The 17,813-nt window shown below is 40.0% G+C and overlaps 2 protein-coding genes across 5 annotated transcripts in view; both read right to left on the bottom strand.

Annotated features, from left to right (window-relative positions):
- The window catches only part of LOC143855527 (DNA binding protein), a 56,921-nt gene that overhangs the window by 27,708 nt on the left and 11,400 nt on the right, over window positions 1-17,813 (bottom strand). The gene's annotated exons all lie outside the window — the stretch shown is intronic.
- On the bottom strand, window positions 13,280-16,811 carry LOC143855548 (uncharacterized). 2 transcript variants are annotated; one of them, XM_077365699.1, is made up of 4 exons: window positions 16,259-16,811; window positions 14,265-16,072; window positions 13,970-14,174; window positions 13,280-13,870 (listed from the first exon to the last, which is right to left on the bottom strand). In XM_077365699.1, exons 2-4 carry the CDS (start codon window positions 16,069-16,071, stop codon window positions 13,561-13,563), a joined length of 2,322 nt encoding a protein of 773 aa, XP_077221814.1. In that variant the 5' UTR covers window position 16,072; window positions 16,259-16,811; the 3' UTR covers window positions 13,280-13,560. The 2 variants fall into 2 exon arrangements, with proteins under 2 accessions (XP_077221814.1, XP_077221813.1); XM_077365698.1 differs by lacking the exon at window positions 16,259-16,811 and having other exon boundaries at window positions 14,265-16,145.

The following is a 17,813-nucleotide window of genomic DNA, read 5'->3' as shown; positions in this document are numbered from 1 at the left end:
CAATTCTATGCCAATTATAGAGTCGACGAAGATTATAAGTTCTTCCACTCCACAGTCAATAATAAAACCTTTCGCATGACCATGGAGAAGTTTTGTGAAGTCGCCTCTCTTCCCACCAGAGGCGATGAGATTTTTTTCTGGCCCGGTACGATGGATGACTTTGATCGTTATATGGTTGATCCTGGCACCGCTTATGAGGAGCTTGGTTGTAGACCCCCACCTAATGACGGGTCAACCAATGTGTCCTACAATTCCCTTAGCCATAGGTGCAAAGTCCTACACAAGATTCTGACCAGCAATATCATGCCTCGCGGAGGCAAAAGTGACATGGTCCGGCCTTTTGAGGCGTCTATTATGTATCGACTTCTAAAGGGCCAGCACCTTCACCTTGGCTATATCATACTTAGCTTCATGGAGGACACCATGACAAGGCTTTGGCTAGTCTACCATTTGAGATGCTTCTGACACGTATCTTCCAACATAAGAAGCTCATCCAAGGTAGCGAAGAACGCGTTCGTCCTTCTAATCCAATGAATCATACAACTATAAAGGCAATGCGACTTGATGAGCAGGGGCCCGCTCCACCACCTCGTCCGCAGGCTCAGCGTGTATCGGTAGAGGAGCTCGTTGCACATCGTCAGTACTTTGACGAGAAGTTTATTGCGCTTTCTCGGCTTCTTGCATCTCATCATGAGGACCATGTCGCGACACAGCAGGCTGTGAGTGCCCTACGCACCGAGGTGTCCACCCACTGACAGGAGTATGGGACGTCATTCGCCTCCCTCACTGAGCAAGTTTCTTCACTCAGCGAGTTGGTCCGCCGCCTGCTGCCCCAGATCATTAGGATGTTGCTACCGATGAGAGCTGTACATGATCCCTGTGCAGTTATTTACTTTTTGGTTTAGTGTTTCTGGCATGTATATGAATGGTATGTTATTATGGTTGTTATGAAGTGATATGTTATTATGGTTGATATCATGGATGGATAGATGATATGTTATATATGGGTTTGATATGTTATTATGGATGGATGGATGATATGTTATTATGGTTGTTCTATTTCTCTGTCTTGGATGGATTGTATGTTTTCATGGTTGTTATGAATAGCAATGGTCCTACTAATCCAATGAATAGTACAACTCTAAAGTGAGTTGGGGATATTTGTGAGGCCTTTATGGTTAATTTTGATTCTCTTTACCTGTGCTTGTTTAAAGTGAGTTGGGGATTCATGTGTTGTTTGAAATGTATTACCAATGGTTCGCCTTATTGTTGATGATTATCTCTAGATATTGTTGTTTGAAGTGAGTTGGATAGCCCTGTGTTGTTTTACATGATTTTTGGTGGTTTAGGTTTGAAGGGATTAGCTATGGTTGTCCTAATTGTTGTTTCATGGGACTAACACTGTGTTTCAAGTGGTTGTTGCTGCTTTCTACAGACTGTGTTTAAGTTAAGGATATAAAGGTTTCCATTTCCTTCGTTGCGGCTTCATCATGGTGATTAACTTCTCCATTTCTATTTGCATCTCCTTAAGTTTCTACCTCAACTGTTTCCTAATAGCTTTTTTTGCAGGACAAATATGTTTTATCTAGATGTTGTCCTTCCCGCTTCCAGGAGTCCTTAAAAATGTTTCGGTTACATGATGCGCATAAGATTTTGATAAATGAGACCCCATTCAGAGATTTGCTACTACACCAAAACCTCGATGATGTCGAGTTGCGCAAGAGGATTTTGACGACATTGGTGACAGAGTGGGATCCTAAGCGGAAAGCATTTAGATTGGGGAGCATTATAGTTCCTTTTCTAGTTAGTGATGTAACCAAAATATTAGGCTTAAATATGAGAGGGGAGAGGCCGCAAATAGATTGGGATAGCATGACAAGCGTGGATGGTTGGAGGTTTGGGCTTCCAACAGCCACCTTCCAAGAGGTCGTAAATGTTATTCATGCGGAAATGGATTCAAATGAAGAAGAGTCGATAAAGTCGACAGTGAAACATGTGATCTTATTATTCTGCAGTACTGTCTTGTTCGCACAGAGGGATCACAAGGCATGTTCTTGCATGTTCCCCTATATTGATTTGGGGACTATAGGAGATGTTGCGTGGGCTTATCTCGTTCATGAATTCTTGGTCGGGTCCTTAAATTCACATGCTGCACTTGGTGGGAAGGGGCATATATTGGGTTGCTCTGTCATTTTACAGGTAATTTTTCATTAATGCCTTATAGTTACTTGTTTCTAAATTATAGGAGTGTATAAATAATGTAACGTGATTTCAGGTATGGCTATTTGAGCATACCACGTTCTGGGTACCTGATTACCCTGATGCTTATCCATGTATATTTAAGTGGATCGGTGAGGATACCAAGAAGACGGAGCATATAAAGTTGATTGACCGTGTTGGTGATGGGGCGGTGAAAGCAACAGAGGTGAGAGATTACTGTTAATTGGTCGTTGTACGTATGTCTTGCGTGTTGTTTTCTTACATTCGTATTTCTAATAAAAAAATATGAGATTTATTTCAGGTGCTTATGACGGTTGAAGCTATGGCAAGGGAGGAAGCCCTACTGCTCGCCGAGGTTCAGGACGACGTTGTTGGTATTGTAGAGGATTCAGTGGGGGATTCGATTGGGGGAGTTGTGCCTGCAGTGAGGAATGCGATCGGGCCAATTGTGGCATGTAAGGGGAGAGAACGAAGAAGGAGAGGGATGAAAGTAAGAGAGGGACTTCTGAAAGAAGCAGAGGAATCCGCATCTCATAATTCTTTGTTGGAAAGGATAGTGAAACTTGAACGTGAAGTGAGGGAGCTAAAAAGTCAGTTGAAATGGACAGATTCATTGAAGAAGAAAGGTGTACAGTTATCGAGTGAGGAGGAGAAGGTAGTGAAGGATAAAAAGAAAGATGCTCGAACAAAGAAGAAGCAAAAAAAGGAAGATGAACAACTGGATAAAACAGGACATACTGAAAAAAAAGATGGGGACGTTGTGATAGGGAGTGATAAGGGACGTTGGGAGGGCGGATTAGTAGAAGATCTGAAGACGATGGATATTGTAGAGTATGGGTATGATGTTGGGAAAGATGTGGTTGTTGATCCAATAGACCAGATCTATATTAATAGTTAAATTACAGAGGATGACCAGGAGGTTGCAGCTAATATAGTTGCTATCTTGCTTGACACTCACAAAATGAAGAGTAAACAAAATAAGAAACAAAACAAGAGACCTATTGGGAGCATTGAAAACAATGTAAAGCAACGTCGAAGGCAAACAAGACCTAGTAGAGCAATGAGATCACCATATTACATAGGCCAACGGAAATTCAAGGATGCTCTTGGCAAAGTCACCGGGCCTGCAGCGAGCAAGGTGGATGCATTGGCAGCGCTACAACCATGGTAAATTTCCTTACAACTTAGATTGTGTTGGAAAGCCCGTTTCATTTTTTAGAATTCTATCTCATCCGATTAAATTCATAGATAGGTTGTTTCAATAAAATGATCTGAGCTAAGGTCCATAGAGGGAGATGACTTTTTACTGGATTTGCAGTGACAAAGTCATTGAAAGTGATGGTTACTACATGTGTAAAGAAGACTTGCTTCTACTAACCGATCGTACAGGGTGGTTATCATCTCCGGTAAGATTTAACATTATTTGTTATATATGGTTCATTGAGTAACGTAAAGAGTGAGCGCTTTGTTACACATTTCTTCTTAAGTTTCTTCTCGTTGACCAATGGTCTGTTATGTAGATCGTTAATGTATATACCGACTACTTGAACTTGCGAGACGAATGTTTGCTAAAAGAACAAACGGGAGCATGCATTTGCCTTACTACCCATCTAGCTGTGAGATTAAAGTGACTTATAAGTAATGCTTTTTGTATTTGAAGCTGCCGACAATTCTAACATTTGTTTTCGTGGTTGCAGCAACTTATAATTAACGATAGATGTGAAAATCCCGAAGCATGTTCCCGATTCGTAAAGCGTCTAGAGAATATCCCACTTGAAGAGCTAAGAAAAGTACTCATTCCAATCAACATAGATTTGGTTCACTGGGTTCTTCTACTCTTGGATATGGGTCAGTGTACCTTCGCTCTTTACGACTCTCTAGTCACTCGCACAAATCCTAGAAGGGTGCAACCCCTTGTGAGTACTACCCTAAACTTGATTCGTAGGCCAAATATTAATTTTTGCTTACTACTGCCATAACGTACGGAGTTACTGATTTGTAGGTTGATTACCTTGTTCAATGGTTCAAAAGGGTGAAAGACATTGATATAAGTGCATTCCCTAGTGATGAAGTGGTTGTTCGTCCTATACAAGATAACAGGTGATGTAAGTTCCAATTACTTGAGTTAGGGAAACCTACGTAAACGATTAATTCTTATTGTTGCATATTCTTCATGTTTTGCAGCCACGACTGTAGGCTGTTCGTTTTGAAAGAGATGGAATACCTCAGTCGTGATGCTAGTTTGGATTTCACCCAGAAAGATATTACGGCTATGCGAACTTCTCTACTTTCTGAAATGTTGAATGGGGTGTATGGGAAAGTATCCGTGTAACTTTTGGGAGGAAGTCATGTTGTAACTTTGTGATGCAATTGTTGTTTTGTTTCCTGGGCATGATCTGTAATAGTGTCTTGTTTCGTGGGCATGATTTGTAATGTAATTGTTGTTTCAGTTATTTTGTGCAGGTTTAATTTGTGAGTTCTGTAATGGGAATGGCTGGAAAAATGATATATAACCAACATTATATAACACCTTTCATTATTTTTAGTTATGACCCCACTACCCCCTTTTTCTTGTAATGGCAACGCTTCTCAATTGCATGTTGTAGGTTTTTTATGGCTTTCCCATTTTACACCCAAATAGCCTCCTCGTTCTCATCATCTATGCAACAGGCTTAAAATCATAGTGGAATCATATGGTGTATCCGAGGGGGAAGCCAAAACTACTGGAACTCAATCGGGAGTCCGAACGAAGCTTCGAACTTCCAAATCGGAAGTCTGAAGCTTCATTCGGACTCCCGATTGAAATGCAGAGGGAAGCCAAAACTATTAGAAGTCCACCGGGAGTCTGAAAGAAGCTTTGGACGTCCGAGTCGGAAGTCCGAAGCTTCATTCGGACTCCCGATTGAAACGCAAGGGGAACCCAAAACCACTGGAAGTCCATCGGGAGTCCAAAACGAAGCTTCGGACTTCCGACTCGGGAGTCCAAAGTTTCATTCGGACTCCCGATTGATGCTCAGATTGGAGGCCAATTGTACTGGCATTAATTCGAGAGTCCGAATAAAGCTTCGGACTTCCGAAGAAGACTTCCGAATGTTCTTCCGGACTCCCGAATAAACCCAGATTGGAGACCAACTCTACTAGCAATCATTCAGGAGTCCGAACGTGTATTCGGACTCCCGAGTGAATAGAGGAAAGAGCCTAATTCTACTGGAATTCCTTCGGGAGTCCGAATAAACATTCGGACTCCCTCATCGGATCTCCGAAGTTCATTCGGACTCCCGAATAAATCCAAATTGGTTCCAAGATTTAATTCCACTAGGATAACAGTGGTTCCGAGGTCAACACTATCATTTCCAGTGTGAAAAGAGTGGTTCCAAAATGGATAGAGAGTGGTTACAATGTCACAAACCTCTCGGTTCCAATCAGGCTTCTCTCTATACACACACACAGAGAGAGAAATAGAGATTAAAATTGTGGTTCCAATAGCAATTAAAATTGTGGTTCCAAACAAAATTGTTCAACCAGTTGTTCCAAAATTGTGGTTCCAAAAAATGTACAGTTCCGGCTAACTAGTGGCTAAAACAACGTTTAATTTTTACAATTTCCGTGTGAGTAAGTATCATGTGTAGTAACAAGGTTCCCAAAATCATTGCCACTTTGTACAGAAAAACCAACAACTCCATCCCTAAGTAAAGAAAGAAGGTGCGAAGGACACTCCGGACCTATAAGAGAAAGTTGCTACAATCAATAAAATGATGAGTTTAATATGAAAATCATATCGAGTACGTAATAATGGAACATACATGTTCTGTGTAGGTGCGGATGGACCGATGGGAGTCGTATTTAATTGACGATTTACGAGGGAGGGATTTTTACACGTTCTTTTGTTATGTCCAGGTTCCCCACATGATTTGCAGTTGTGATGTTGTCCAAATTGCAGCCCTCTCTCTATTCGTACTTTTTTGGGTCGTCCGGGCTGTCGTCTTACTCGCAGTGGCAATAGTACTAGTAAATCATGAGATGGCTCCGACCATTGTGTTCGATCTAAAGTAGGATGAATCACCTCTTCATACGTACTCCGATATGTTGAAGACAAAAATCAATCCTGGCAGTACTTATATCGGTCCAGCTTATTTAATCTCATAGTTGTTATGGCATGCTCACACGGCAATCCCATCGTTTGGAAAAGACCACACGTACATGTTTTCTTCTCTAAATCCACACTATCCGTATGAGTGGATGAGAGCACTTCATATTCATTCCAACTACACGTGCGGGGTAGAAACTTACTGCCATACGAACATGATCTGTCCAACCACTTTTCTGCTCTATGAGTCAAATGTGTTTTCCATGTAGCCCCAGCTTTCCGGCGAAACTGGAAGAAGTCTTGTACTTTCTATCTAGTGTGATCGACTAGAGCAGCAATCGGCAACTCCCTTGCGCCCTTCAATACGTTGTTGAAGCACTCTGCTGCATTAGTGGTCAGTACATTCCACCTCGCCCCTTTAAAATGTACATTAGCCCAATTTTCTTTAGGAATCTCAGATATCCATTTCTCTGCTTTTTCATTCTTTGCTTTTATGAGTTCCATCGCCTCCTTATGGTCACTCTCCCTTACGGCATATGCCGCTCTCGAAAATAGTTTACTGACTCTTAAAGGTCTTCAACAGATTGGCATTGAGGTGACGAATACAGTAACTATGGTATGATCCCGGTAATGCTTCAGCAACAGCTCTAGGCAGACCCTTCATCCGATCGGAGGAAATCGTAAATTCATTGTGGTTTTTGTCTACTGGCATCACCCTCTGGCGGAGTAAAAGAAGAAACTATAGCCAACTGTCAAAGTTCTCGTTCTCAACCACAGCAAAAGCTAACGGAAATAATCCATCATCACCATCTAGAGTTGTCGCAGCCAATAAGATTCCTTTATACTTCCCTCGCAAATGTGTCCCATCAATTAGTATCAGGGGTCTAACTGTTCGACTGAACAAACGGATGCTGGGGCCGAATGACCAAAATAAACGACCAAATGTGTCTCCACTACCCCATAGCTGCCGGGTTCGGTATACACGCATAATGGTGCCAGGATTACATCTCTCCATCTCCTGAGCATACGCAAGAAGGATGCGGATGAAGCTTCCGCATTTCCACACATAATTTCGTGTATAATGATCCTCGCATTGAAAGCCTTCGTATAGCTTGTAGTTATACTCCACTTATCCTTGATGTATTCTCTTATCAAACTAGGCGTCACGTCTCCTGGACGGGGAAATAACCCTAGGCAGGTTTCTGCTGCCCAAGATGCTGTGGCAAGGGGATAATCATTACCACTCATCGTACTTGAGCATGTATGCTCTGGCACAAACTTGTTCACCCTAACACAATCCAGGTAATTTGCCCCACTGATTCTGAAAGGACAACTTCCATTCTTGCATCTAGCAGCATACTTTGTAGGTTTTGAGTCTACTGGGATGAATACAAAACGCCGTTCAATTGCATACTCTTTAACTTTGTTCTTAAATACTTTTAAATTCGGGAAGATTCCCCACACCTTCAACTCCTCAAGTCCTATTCTCCCCACATTTAATTCATCCACAACCATTTCATCTACTTCCATCGGCTCCCTTGTATACGTATTACCGAATGGGTCGCCGATAATGTTATGTACACCATCCTGGTCTCTGATAATGTTATGTACACCATCCTGATCATCTACACCATCCTGCTCTACACCTTGGTTGTCATCGTCCTCATCAAAGTCCTCATTGTCCTCATCAAAGTCCTCATCACCATCCTCGCAAATGGCATCATTAACATGCATATCACTATGAAAATCCCTACCGAACCGTGCATCGTGCCTGAATGGTAAGGACTAGGTTAGAATGAAATTCAATGGAAAAAAATAGAACCTCCCAACTAAATATAATTTCTATAATTTATTACATGGAAGTGGTCTTCTGTTGAGTTGTATCTTCCTCTGTCTCATTAAAAATTGGATCCTCATAATCTTCATCCAAGTCAACTGAATATCTGCCGACACTATCAACATTAGAGTAAGAATAATGGAATGAAAATTTTATCAATGGAATCACAATTTCATACACGGATAGTACATATTGTTGGTATGTCCTTCGCCATGTCGTATTTGTTTTGCTGGGAGCTTCAGCTGGAATAGGTGTTGCTGACACTGCACGAACGAAATTATTTTTGGGGCTCAAAGCCGCTTCGATTGGAGTAGAAGCTTCATAATGTTCATTTATATCAACTACATTTCTGAGCAATGACAATTTCCACATGAGATAATATTCTAATGGAACGAGAATTTAAATAATGCCCAAGTTCAGCTGAATTAATATTTTACCTCTTCATGGGGATGGGTGCAGATATCATTCCTCCAACTCTGTACTCTTTAGTTATGTACAGGCTGATAGAATTAAAGAGGCTATTCTCAAAAAGCATCATCATCATACCTAGCTCATCATCATTTCGAATGTCGTATAACACGATTTGATATGGATCCATGACATATCGACATTTTATATATAATGACACGCCGGTTCCTGTGGTCCCGATCCTTTGGTGAATTAGAAACTGAAATTCCAAAAATTTTATATGGCGATTCACAGTTAAACACATTTTCGTCCCACCAAAATATTGGAATAATACTTCATCATTCAAGTACCCATCAACGTGTAACATAAAAGAAGCCCTTTTTTACACCATTTTCGCACACCCTGTTTCGATAAGAACCATTATTGGTACAATGATCACTTTTGGACCAAAACAATACTATTACACTTTTGGAACCATAATTTACACTCTTGGAACCCCTATTTACTCTCTTGGAAGCAGTATTTACACTCTTGGAACCAATAAATTGTGGTTCCGAGGTGTTTACAATGGTTCCGAATATATACATACTGAGTATGAGTACCTTAACCACTATCAATACACTCATGATCACTTATAAAGTGCATGGATGTCTATTTACACTCTTGGAACCACTACTTACACTCTTAGAACCACTAAATTATGGTTCGAAGGTCTAAATAATAATTCCGAGTGTATTAAACCACTTTTACAAAGCATGAACCCCTATTTACTCTCTTCGAACCATACTTTACACTCTTGTAAGCACTATTTACACTCTTGGAAACACTATTTACACTCTTGGAACCAATAAATTGTGGTTCCGAGGTGTTTATAATGGTTCTGATTATAAACATAGTGAGTAAGAGTACCTTAACTACTATCAATACACTCATGATCACTTATAAAGTGCATGAAAGTCTATTTACACTCTTCGAACCATAATTTACACTCTTGGAACCACTACTTACACTCTTGAACCACTAAATTGTGGTTTTAAGGTCTAAATAATGGTTCTCAGTGTATTAAACCACTCTTACAAAGCATGAACCCCTATCTACTCTCTTCGAACCATAATTTACACTCTTGCAAGCACTATTTACACTCTTGGAACTAATAAATTGTGGTTCGAAGGTGTTTATAATGGTTCCGATTATTAATGAGTATGAGTACCTTAACCACTATCAATACACTCATGATCACTTATAAAGTGCATGGATGTCTATTTACACTCTTGGAACCACTACTTACACTCTTGGAACCACTAAATTATGGTTCCAAGGTCTAAATAATGGTTCCCATTGTATTAAACCACTTTTACAAATCATGAACCCCTATTTACTCTCTTGGAACCATAATGTACACTCTTGGAAGCACTAATAAAGTGCATGAAAGTCTATTTACACTCTTGGAACCACTACTTACACTCTTGGAACCACTAAATTATGGTCCAAGGTCTAAATAATGGTTCCCAGTGTATTAAACCACTTTTACAAAGCATGAACCCCTATTTACTCTCTTGGAACCACACTTTACACTCTTGGAAGCACTATTTACACTCTTGGAACCAATAAATTGTGATTCCGAGGTGTTCATAATGGTTCCGATTATATACATACTGAGTATGAGTACCTTAACCACTATCAATACACTCATGATCACTTATAAAGTGCATGGATGTCTATTTACACTCTTGGAACCACTACTTACACTCTTCGAACCACTACTTACATTCTTCGAACCACTAAATTATGGTTCCAAGGTCTAAATAATGGTTCCCAGTGTATTAAACCACTTGTACAAAGCATGAACCCCTATTTACTCTCTTGGAACCATACTTTACACTCTTGGAAGCACTATTTACACTCTTGGAACCAATAAATTGTGGTTCTGAGGTGTTCATAATGGTTCTTATTATATATATACTGAGTATGAGTACCTTAACCACTATAATACACTCATAATCACTTATAAAGTGCATGGATGTCTATTTACACTCTTGGAACCACTACTTACACTCTTCGAACCATTACTTACACTCTTGGATCCACTAAATTATGGTTCCAAGGTCTAAATAATGGTTCCTAGTGTATTAAACAACTTGTACAAAGCATGAACCCCTATTTACTTTCTTGGAACCATACTTTACACTCTTGGAAGCACTATTTACACTCTTGGAACCAATAAATTGTGGTTCCGAGGTGTTCATAATGGTTCCAAGTACATACATACTGAATATGAGTACCTTAATCACTATCAATACACTCATGATCACTTGTAAAGTGCATGAAAGTCTATTTACACTCTTTGAACCATAATTTACACTTTTGGAACCACTACTTACACTCTGGGAACCACTAAATTATGGTCCAAGGTCTAAATAACGGTTCCCAGTGTATTAAACCACTTTTACAAAGCATGAACCCCTATTTACTCTCTTGGAACCATACTTTACACTCTTGGAAGCACTATTTACACTCTTAGAACCAATAAATTGTGGTTCCGAGGTGTTCATAATGGTTCTGATTATATACATACTGAGTATGAGTACCTTAACCACTATCAATACACTCATGATCACTTATAAAGTGCATGGATGTCTATTTACACTCTTGGAACCACTACTTACACTCTTCGAACCACTATTTACACTCTTGGAACCACTAAATTATTGTTCCAAGGTCTAAATAATGGTTCCCAATGTATTAAACCACTTGTACAAAGCATGAACCCCTATTTACCCTCTTGGAACCATACTTTACACTTGGAAGCACTATTTACACTCTTGGAAGCAATAAATTGTGGTTCCGAGGTGTTCATAATGGTTCCGATTATATACATACTGAGTATAAGTACCTTAATCACTATCAATACACTCATGATCACTTATAAAGTGCATGAAAGTCTATTTACACTCTTGGAACCATAATTTACACTCTTGGAACCACTACTTACACTCTTAGAACCACTAAATTGCGGTTCCAAGGTCATAATAATGGTAAACAGTGTATTAAACCACTTTTACAAAACATGACCTCCTATTTACTCTCTTGGAAGCACTATTTACACTCTTGGAACCAATAAATTGTGGTTCCGAGGTGTTGATAATGGTTCCGATTATATACATACTGAGTATGAGTACCTTAACCCCTATCAATACACTCATGATCACTTATAAAGTGCATGAAAGTCTATTTACACTCTTGGAACCACAGTTACACTCTTAGTGGTTCCAAGGTCTACATAATGGTTCCAATTGTATAAATTGATTGTCTACATAGAGCAACCAAATGGGATTGTTAATGGGATTGGTAATGGGTCTGATATTGGGTTTACAAACATTGAACCATTTAAAAACTTTACAACCAATGAACCATTCAACCATTGAACCATTAAGAGAAAGAGAGAGGGGTCAAAAGATTCATCTAAAACCTAAGCAAGAGAGGATGAAAATAAACCAAAATATCACACAAAATAAACATGAAAACAACATCTTTAACCTAATCAAGAGATGACCTACCGGCGCACACGAAGAAATCTCACGTTTGGGGAAGAAGAGGGTGTTCACAATGAAGGTTTTTATCAAAAGCCAATGGAAATGGAGCTTAGAACGTTTAGCAATGGCAAGCTTCCTTGGGGTTTCATGGAGTTTCTCACGTTTGGGGAAGAAGAGGGTGAAAAGGTGGAGGGAAAAGATGATAGGGAGGTGAAAATGCATAGGGAAGTGAGCTAAAAAGGTGAAGGGAAAAAGAGGAGGGAGGGTATTCTTGTCCTTTGGGATTTCTAGAAGTACCTGACAGCCCTTATTTCACAAAAAAAGAGAATGTACCCTTACTTGACAATTTAACCAAAACTTCGCATTTTTCTAACAATTTTTCCAAGTATCAATAAAAAAATTATTTCATGACATATATTGGGTTTTATACATTTGAATGTGTGTGATGTGCATGTTTTATGACACATCCATCCTCAGGTACCAAAGTAGAAATGTCATGCTCGAGGATTCACAGATCCAAGGGAGCAAGGAGATATGGCATCTCGGTTCTTTGCATACCTTAATAGTTCCTGGTTGGAGTAGAGATTGAACATCTCTTTCTATATACAACCAGCACCATGCTTGCCTACATGCACGAGTCATGAGGTGACTTATCTCAATCATCTGGGTAGTGGACCCTAAGCAAGAAGAGTGGGTGCGACGATTGAATCGCGCACTGACAGGATCACATTTGAACAACTTATGGACAATACGAGATAAGGTTGTTCTACCAGACAGGACCCTTTACATGTTCTTTGACCTGAGGGGTCATATTGGTTTGTGGGCCCGTTCTAGGGTTTTAGTCTATCTTATAGTGGTTCTTGTTTAGAGTCACATTCGGATAGCGGTAGATCCTGGGACAAACCCTCGAGGCCAATTGGTATACCCAACACGAAATTGTATGCCCTAAATTTTAAGGGAAGACATCTACAATGTCGGTCAGAGTGGTGGGCCTATTAAATAGCCTGGCCATGCGGATTTGGTAAACAGTTTATCAAAAGTTTTCTGAAACACTAGCAAGTTTTAGAAATGGTTTTGCAAATGCATTTGCGGGCCCTAAATTACTTGACTAGAAAGGTATACCATGAGTGGTCCGGGGGCATAGTTGTAAATTCCGTTTCGGTCGCCATTTCGTTTTGGCCACCGAAACGGAATTTCGGTGGGATTTCGGTCATTTCGGTGCATTTCGGTCGAAACTTTTCGTTCACACAAAAAATATATTAAAAAATATGAGAAAAATCCAAAAAAATAAAAAATCAATAGAAAAAGATGAAAAACTAATAAATAGTCCAAAATATGTGTCCCAAAAGGCATATTCATTACTTAAACACATAAAGTCTTGCACAAGTGCAACTGATAGTCTGATACATAGAAAAACATTAAAAAAAAAAGATACATGAAAATGAAACATAGACAATAGCTAGTAGCAACAACTCTCAATCATCATAACCCGGATGATCATACTCAATGTCTTCTTCGTCGTCGTCGTCGTCGTCGTCGTCGTCGTCGCCGCCGCCGTCATCACCACATGGACCACCAGTATGGACATCTTCTTCAAGAGGCATGAGAAAGTCGTCGTTGTCGTCCCCGGCCCCAACCACAACAGTAGGTGCTTCAAGATTTTCCCACCCAATGTCTTCCGGCGTGAATATGACATCTTCTTCTTCTGCAACCCAATCCATCATGACATCCAGATGGTCTATGCTCAAAGGGTCACTAGTGGTAGATGATTTCCTCAACAAGTCCCTGAAAAGGAAAACATTAAGTTTAATCAATGTCAAAGGTTAAACTTAAAAGCTTAAAGTGATGAGGTGAGAGTTGAAAACATTATATTACGTTGTATACCTTTCTCGAAACTTAAGATTGTAATGGACAAACACCAAGTCATCTAATCTCTGGTGCTCCAACCTATTTCTCTTTGCAGAGTGAATGTGTTCGAAGGTGCTCCAATTCCTTTCACACCCAGTCGCACTGCAGGTCTGACTGAGAATTCTGATCGCAAATGTCTGTAATTCTTCCACGTCACCTCCGAATTGATTCCACCATGCAACTGTAAAGTAACAAATAGTAAATCATTATTTGTTGAGAAACTGAAAGTTAAAATGAATTATACTTAATTAAACAAAAAACTCAAATATACCTGGTCCCAACTTCGTTCGGTTGCGGATTGCAAGCTTCATTCCAAACATACCCTTAGCCTCTCGATAATCCTCAATCTGATTGGTGATGAGGTCTTGTGTACCTTCATCAGGTACCAGTCGAGTGATGCATGCCAACAAGCCTCTGGAGACTTCACTGTGCCTAGAGAAGGTAGGAGTGAAAAAGAGAGCAGGGTTAAGAAAATATCCTGCTGCATGGAGGGGACTGTGGAGTTGCCTATCCCATCTTTGGTCGATGATCCTCCAGATGGGATTGTAATCTGATTTTCTCTTCAACCTCTCCTTAATGTTCTCTTTGGCCTTATCCATAGCCTCATATAGGTAACCCATCGCCGGTTTGTCCTGCCGATCTACCAAGCGCAGCACTCTCACTAAAGGCTCGTTGATGTTTAGAATGTACTTACATTGGTCCCAAAAAGATTTATCCAACACAGTACTAACTACCCCTTCACTCAGTGGGTGTTGGACAAACCTACTAGTACTATACTCATCAGACACAAACATCTGCTGAAGTGCTTTCCGATTCAACACCAGACTTTGTATGCTAATGAAATTTGTAGCAAATCTGGTTGCAGCAGGGCGGCACAACTCCTTCCCTCCTGTGAACTTCTTCCTCATCAAATTCAAGAGGCTTCCATGGTTGTAGATGAACTTTGTAATCGTTCGAGCCCTCTCAATTGTGGTTGCTATGTGAGGAAATACAGTCGGTTTGCACAGATGCTCCAAGATGAGATCTAAGCAATGAGCTGCGCACGGAGTCCAGAAGAATGTACCAAACGCGGCTTCTAGTCTTTTCCCAGCAGCTTTGTAACTTGGCTCACTGTCAGTTACAAATTGCACCACATATTCCGGATTCACCTCTCCGACAATCTTTGCAAAGATATTGTATAATTCATCAGCATTCTTCACTATGCCAGATGCATCAACGGATTTGAGGAATATGACTCCTTTAGGGCAGTACACCAAAAAGTTGATTAGGGAACGTTGTTTGGTGTCTGTCCATCCATCTGCCATAATGCTACAACCAGTGTATCTCCACGACATCTTAATTTCCTCCAAGTAGTTGTTTACCTCATCCACTGTATTCTTCAAAATGGGACCCCTTAAAGCATGATAAGTAGGTGCCTTATAACCCGAACCCACGGCATTCACAGCGTCAAACATAGGTTGCCAGAAAGGTGAATTGGCAACGTTGAAAGGGAGATTGGCATCGTAGCAAAGCATGCCAACCGCCATGTCTGCTCTATCCATTGTTTCTTTAGTAGCCAAAGCACTTTTAATGCTTGGCTGGGCTCCAGGGGTTGTTCGTGCTGCAAAGAAATTCCTGATCCCTCCTGTGATTCCCTTCTTCTTCCTTTTTGTACCACTCGGTTCTACAAGAACTTCCTTACCTCTTCGTTGAGGGACTTGAGGCAATTGTGTGCCAAGGTCTTCTTCATCCTGCTCTTCTTCTTCGTCTGGTGTGCCATAAAAACCTCCAACCTCTGCTCTGGATATGCTCATCCTAGCCCTTTCTTTTCTCTTTGCATCTAAAAGGTGCTTCATTCGATATTTTACATCTTCAGTCACTTTTTTGCATGATGCTACTTCACCAGGAACAGCCGCTAAATGTTCTTTCAAGCGGGTTATACCTCCACCCGATATGACTTTGCCACAGAATATGCAAGTTATTTTATTTCTTTGACCCGGAACCAATGTACCGTAAGACCATGCCGGGTCATCCGATCTAGCGGGTGCCGAACCAATAGAGGATGCTCCTGCAGAAGGTCCCGAACCCGACCCACTCATTCTGAAATGAAGTAGAAGAAGGGGAAAAATGAATTAGAAGAAAGAAAATTAAAACAAATTACAAAAAAATGAAGTAGAAGAGGACAAATGAAGTAAGAAATAAAAGAAAGGAAATGGAAAGAAATAAAGAGAACCTTGGGGTTGAACTTGAGTTGAAGAGAAGAATAAAAAATTAGCCTTCACTCACTTGAAATAAGCCTTTGGAAATAGTTCTTGACTTCTTGTAGTGGTAAGTTGAATGTATGCCTTCCCTTTGCTCCAAAATAGACTTGGATTGAGTTGTAGAAGAGGGTAGACTTGTAGGAAATTTAGTAGAATAGATAGTGTAAGTGAAAGTAGAGAAGAGAAGGAGAATCACTTATGTGAAGGTGGAGGAAAAGAAGGTAGGGAAAATGCTATTTATAGAGTTTTTTATTGATTGTGCATTTAAAAATGACTAAAATACCCTTCCCAACAGCTATAAACGGTCACATTTTGAGGTTAAAATGGTCAAAAACCAAAAAGAGCCGTTGCAGGGGCATTGTCGTAAATTCTGCAAGTCAAACTAGCCGTTATGGACGATTTCGGCCGGAATGGAGAATTTCGTCCATTCCGGACGAAATTCCGGATTTCGGAAAATTTCGTCCGGAATGGACGAAATGGAACGAAATTTCGTCCGAAACGAAATTTTGTCAATTTCATTCCGGAATTTGAACGAAACCGGTTCGTTTCGTCCATTCCGGACGAAACGAAACGGTATTTACAACTATGTCCGGGGGTAAATGGTGTCCACCCTGCATAGGACCCAACTCGGTAGATGTAGAGGAGGAGAAAGGACTTGTACGTACTAGATGTGGTTAGGGGTATGATGACCAGGCGATCATCTTCTGGGTTACGCCTCGATGGAGGCCACTGACCCAATGCGATTGTGGTTTTATTTATGGAGCGAGATCGTAGTGGGACCCACCATTGGGTTCTGAAGGATCAACTGTCGGATCCCTGCAACGATTCGAATGAACTGAGGACATCCTTTTGGATTAGGGTCCCGCATTTTATTGGTTTCCACAAACGGATTTGATCCGTTAGATTAATTACAAAGGGATATAATTATACTATACATTTTTTTTTGAAAGGTAAAACATACATATATATATATATAATATATATATATATATATATAATGCTATGTATTTAATGTTAGTTAAATGTTAATTAACAATTAATACATATAGAAGAATTTTCGAAATTTTATTGGAGCCTTAATTCCCATTGGATGGGAGTGATTAAATCATTTAATTGGAGAATTAAATAATATATTTTTATTTTTATTTGAATTACAAATTATATATTTAAAGCTTTTGGTGGGACACATACACACATATATTTCGTCCAATCATTTTGGTGCTTTTTATATTTCAAATAAATTATATTAAATAAAATGGAAGTTGTGGGGAGTCTCCCAACAAAGAAAAACATGTGGTGGGCCCCACCACACAACCACCCTTGTGAAAGGACTCCCAAAAGGTTTTCTTTTGGCGGACTTTAAGTTTGAATGAAAATGGAAATCCTATTGGATAGAGTTGGAGATAAAATAGGATATTTTGTAGGAGATTATTTAGGAATTGGAATGCAACAAAAACTCTTTTAAAAACAGAAAAGCGAAATGTATTAGGATCCAAAAACGTGTTCCCCTACTAGGGGAAAACATCCAAGTTGACCCACTACCCCTCCCACTTGGTTTTGGACTCCCAATTCAACTAGTT

This window comes from Tasmannia lanceolata, unplaced genomic scaffold (genome assembly GCF_043159265.1).
Source record: "Tasmannia lanceolata isolate RefF3 unplaced genomic scaffold, GAP_Taslan_0.1 ptg000021l, whole genome shotgun sequence".
Taxonomy (NCBI): domain Eukaryota; kingdom Viridiplantae; phylum Streptophyta; class Magnoliopsida; order Canellales; family Winteraceae; genus Tasmannia; species Tasmannia lanceolata.
This window is presented reverse-complemented; position numbering and strand designations above follow the sequence as displayed.

Bases quoted from the DNA above. Each gene is read 5' to 3' on its own strand.
- LOC143855548 (XM_077365699.1), bottom strand. From the start codon at position 16,071: ATGAGTGGGTCGGGTTCGGGACCTTCTGCAGGAGCATCCTCTATTGGT. The intron at 14,175-14,264 runs GTATATTTGAGT...GTTACTTTACAG, and splicing joins CCGAACGAAGTTGGGACCAG to TTGCATGGTGGAATCAATTC. The intron at 13,871-13,969 runs GTATACAACGTA...TTTCCTTTTCAG, and splicing joins AATCTTAAGTTTCGAGAAAG to GGACTTGTTGAGGAAATCAT.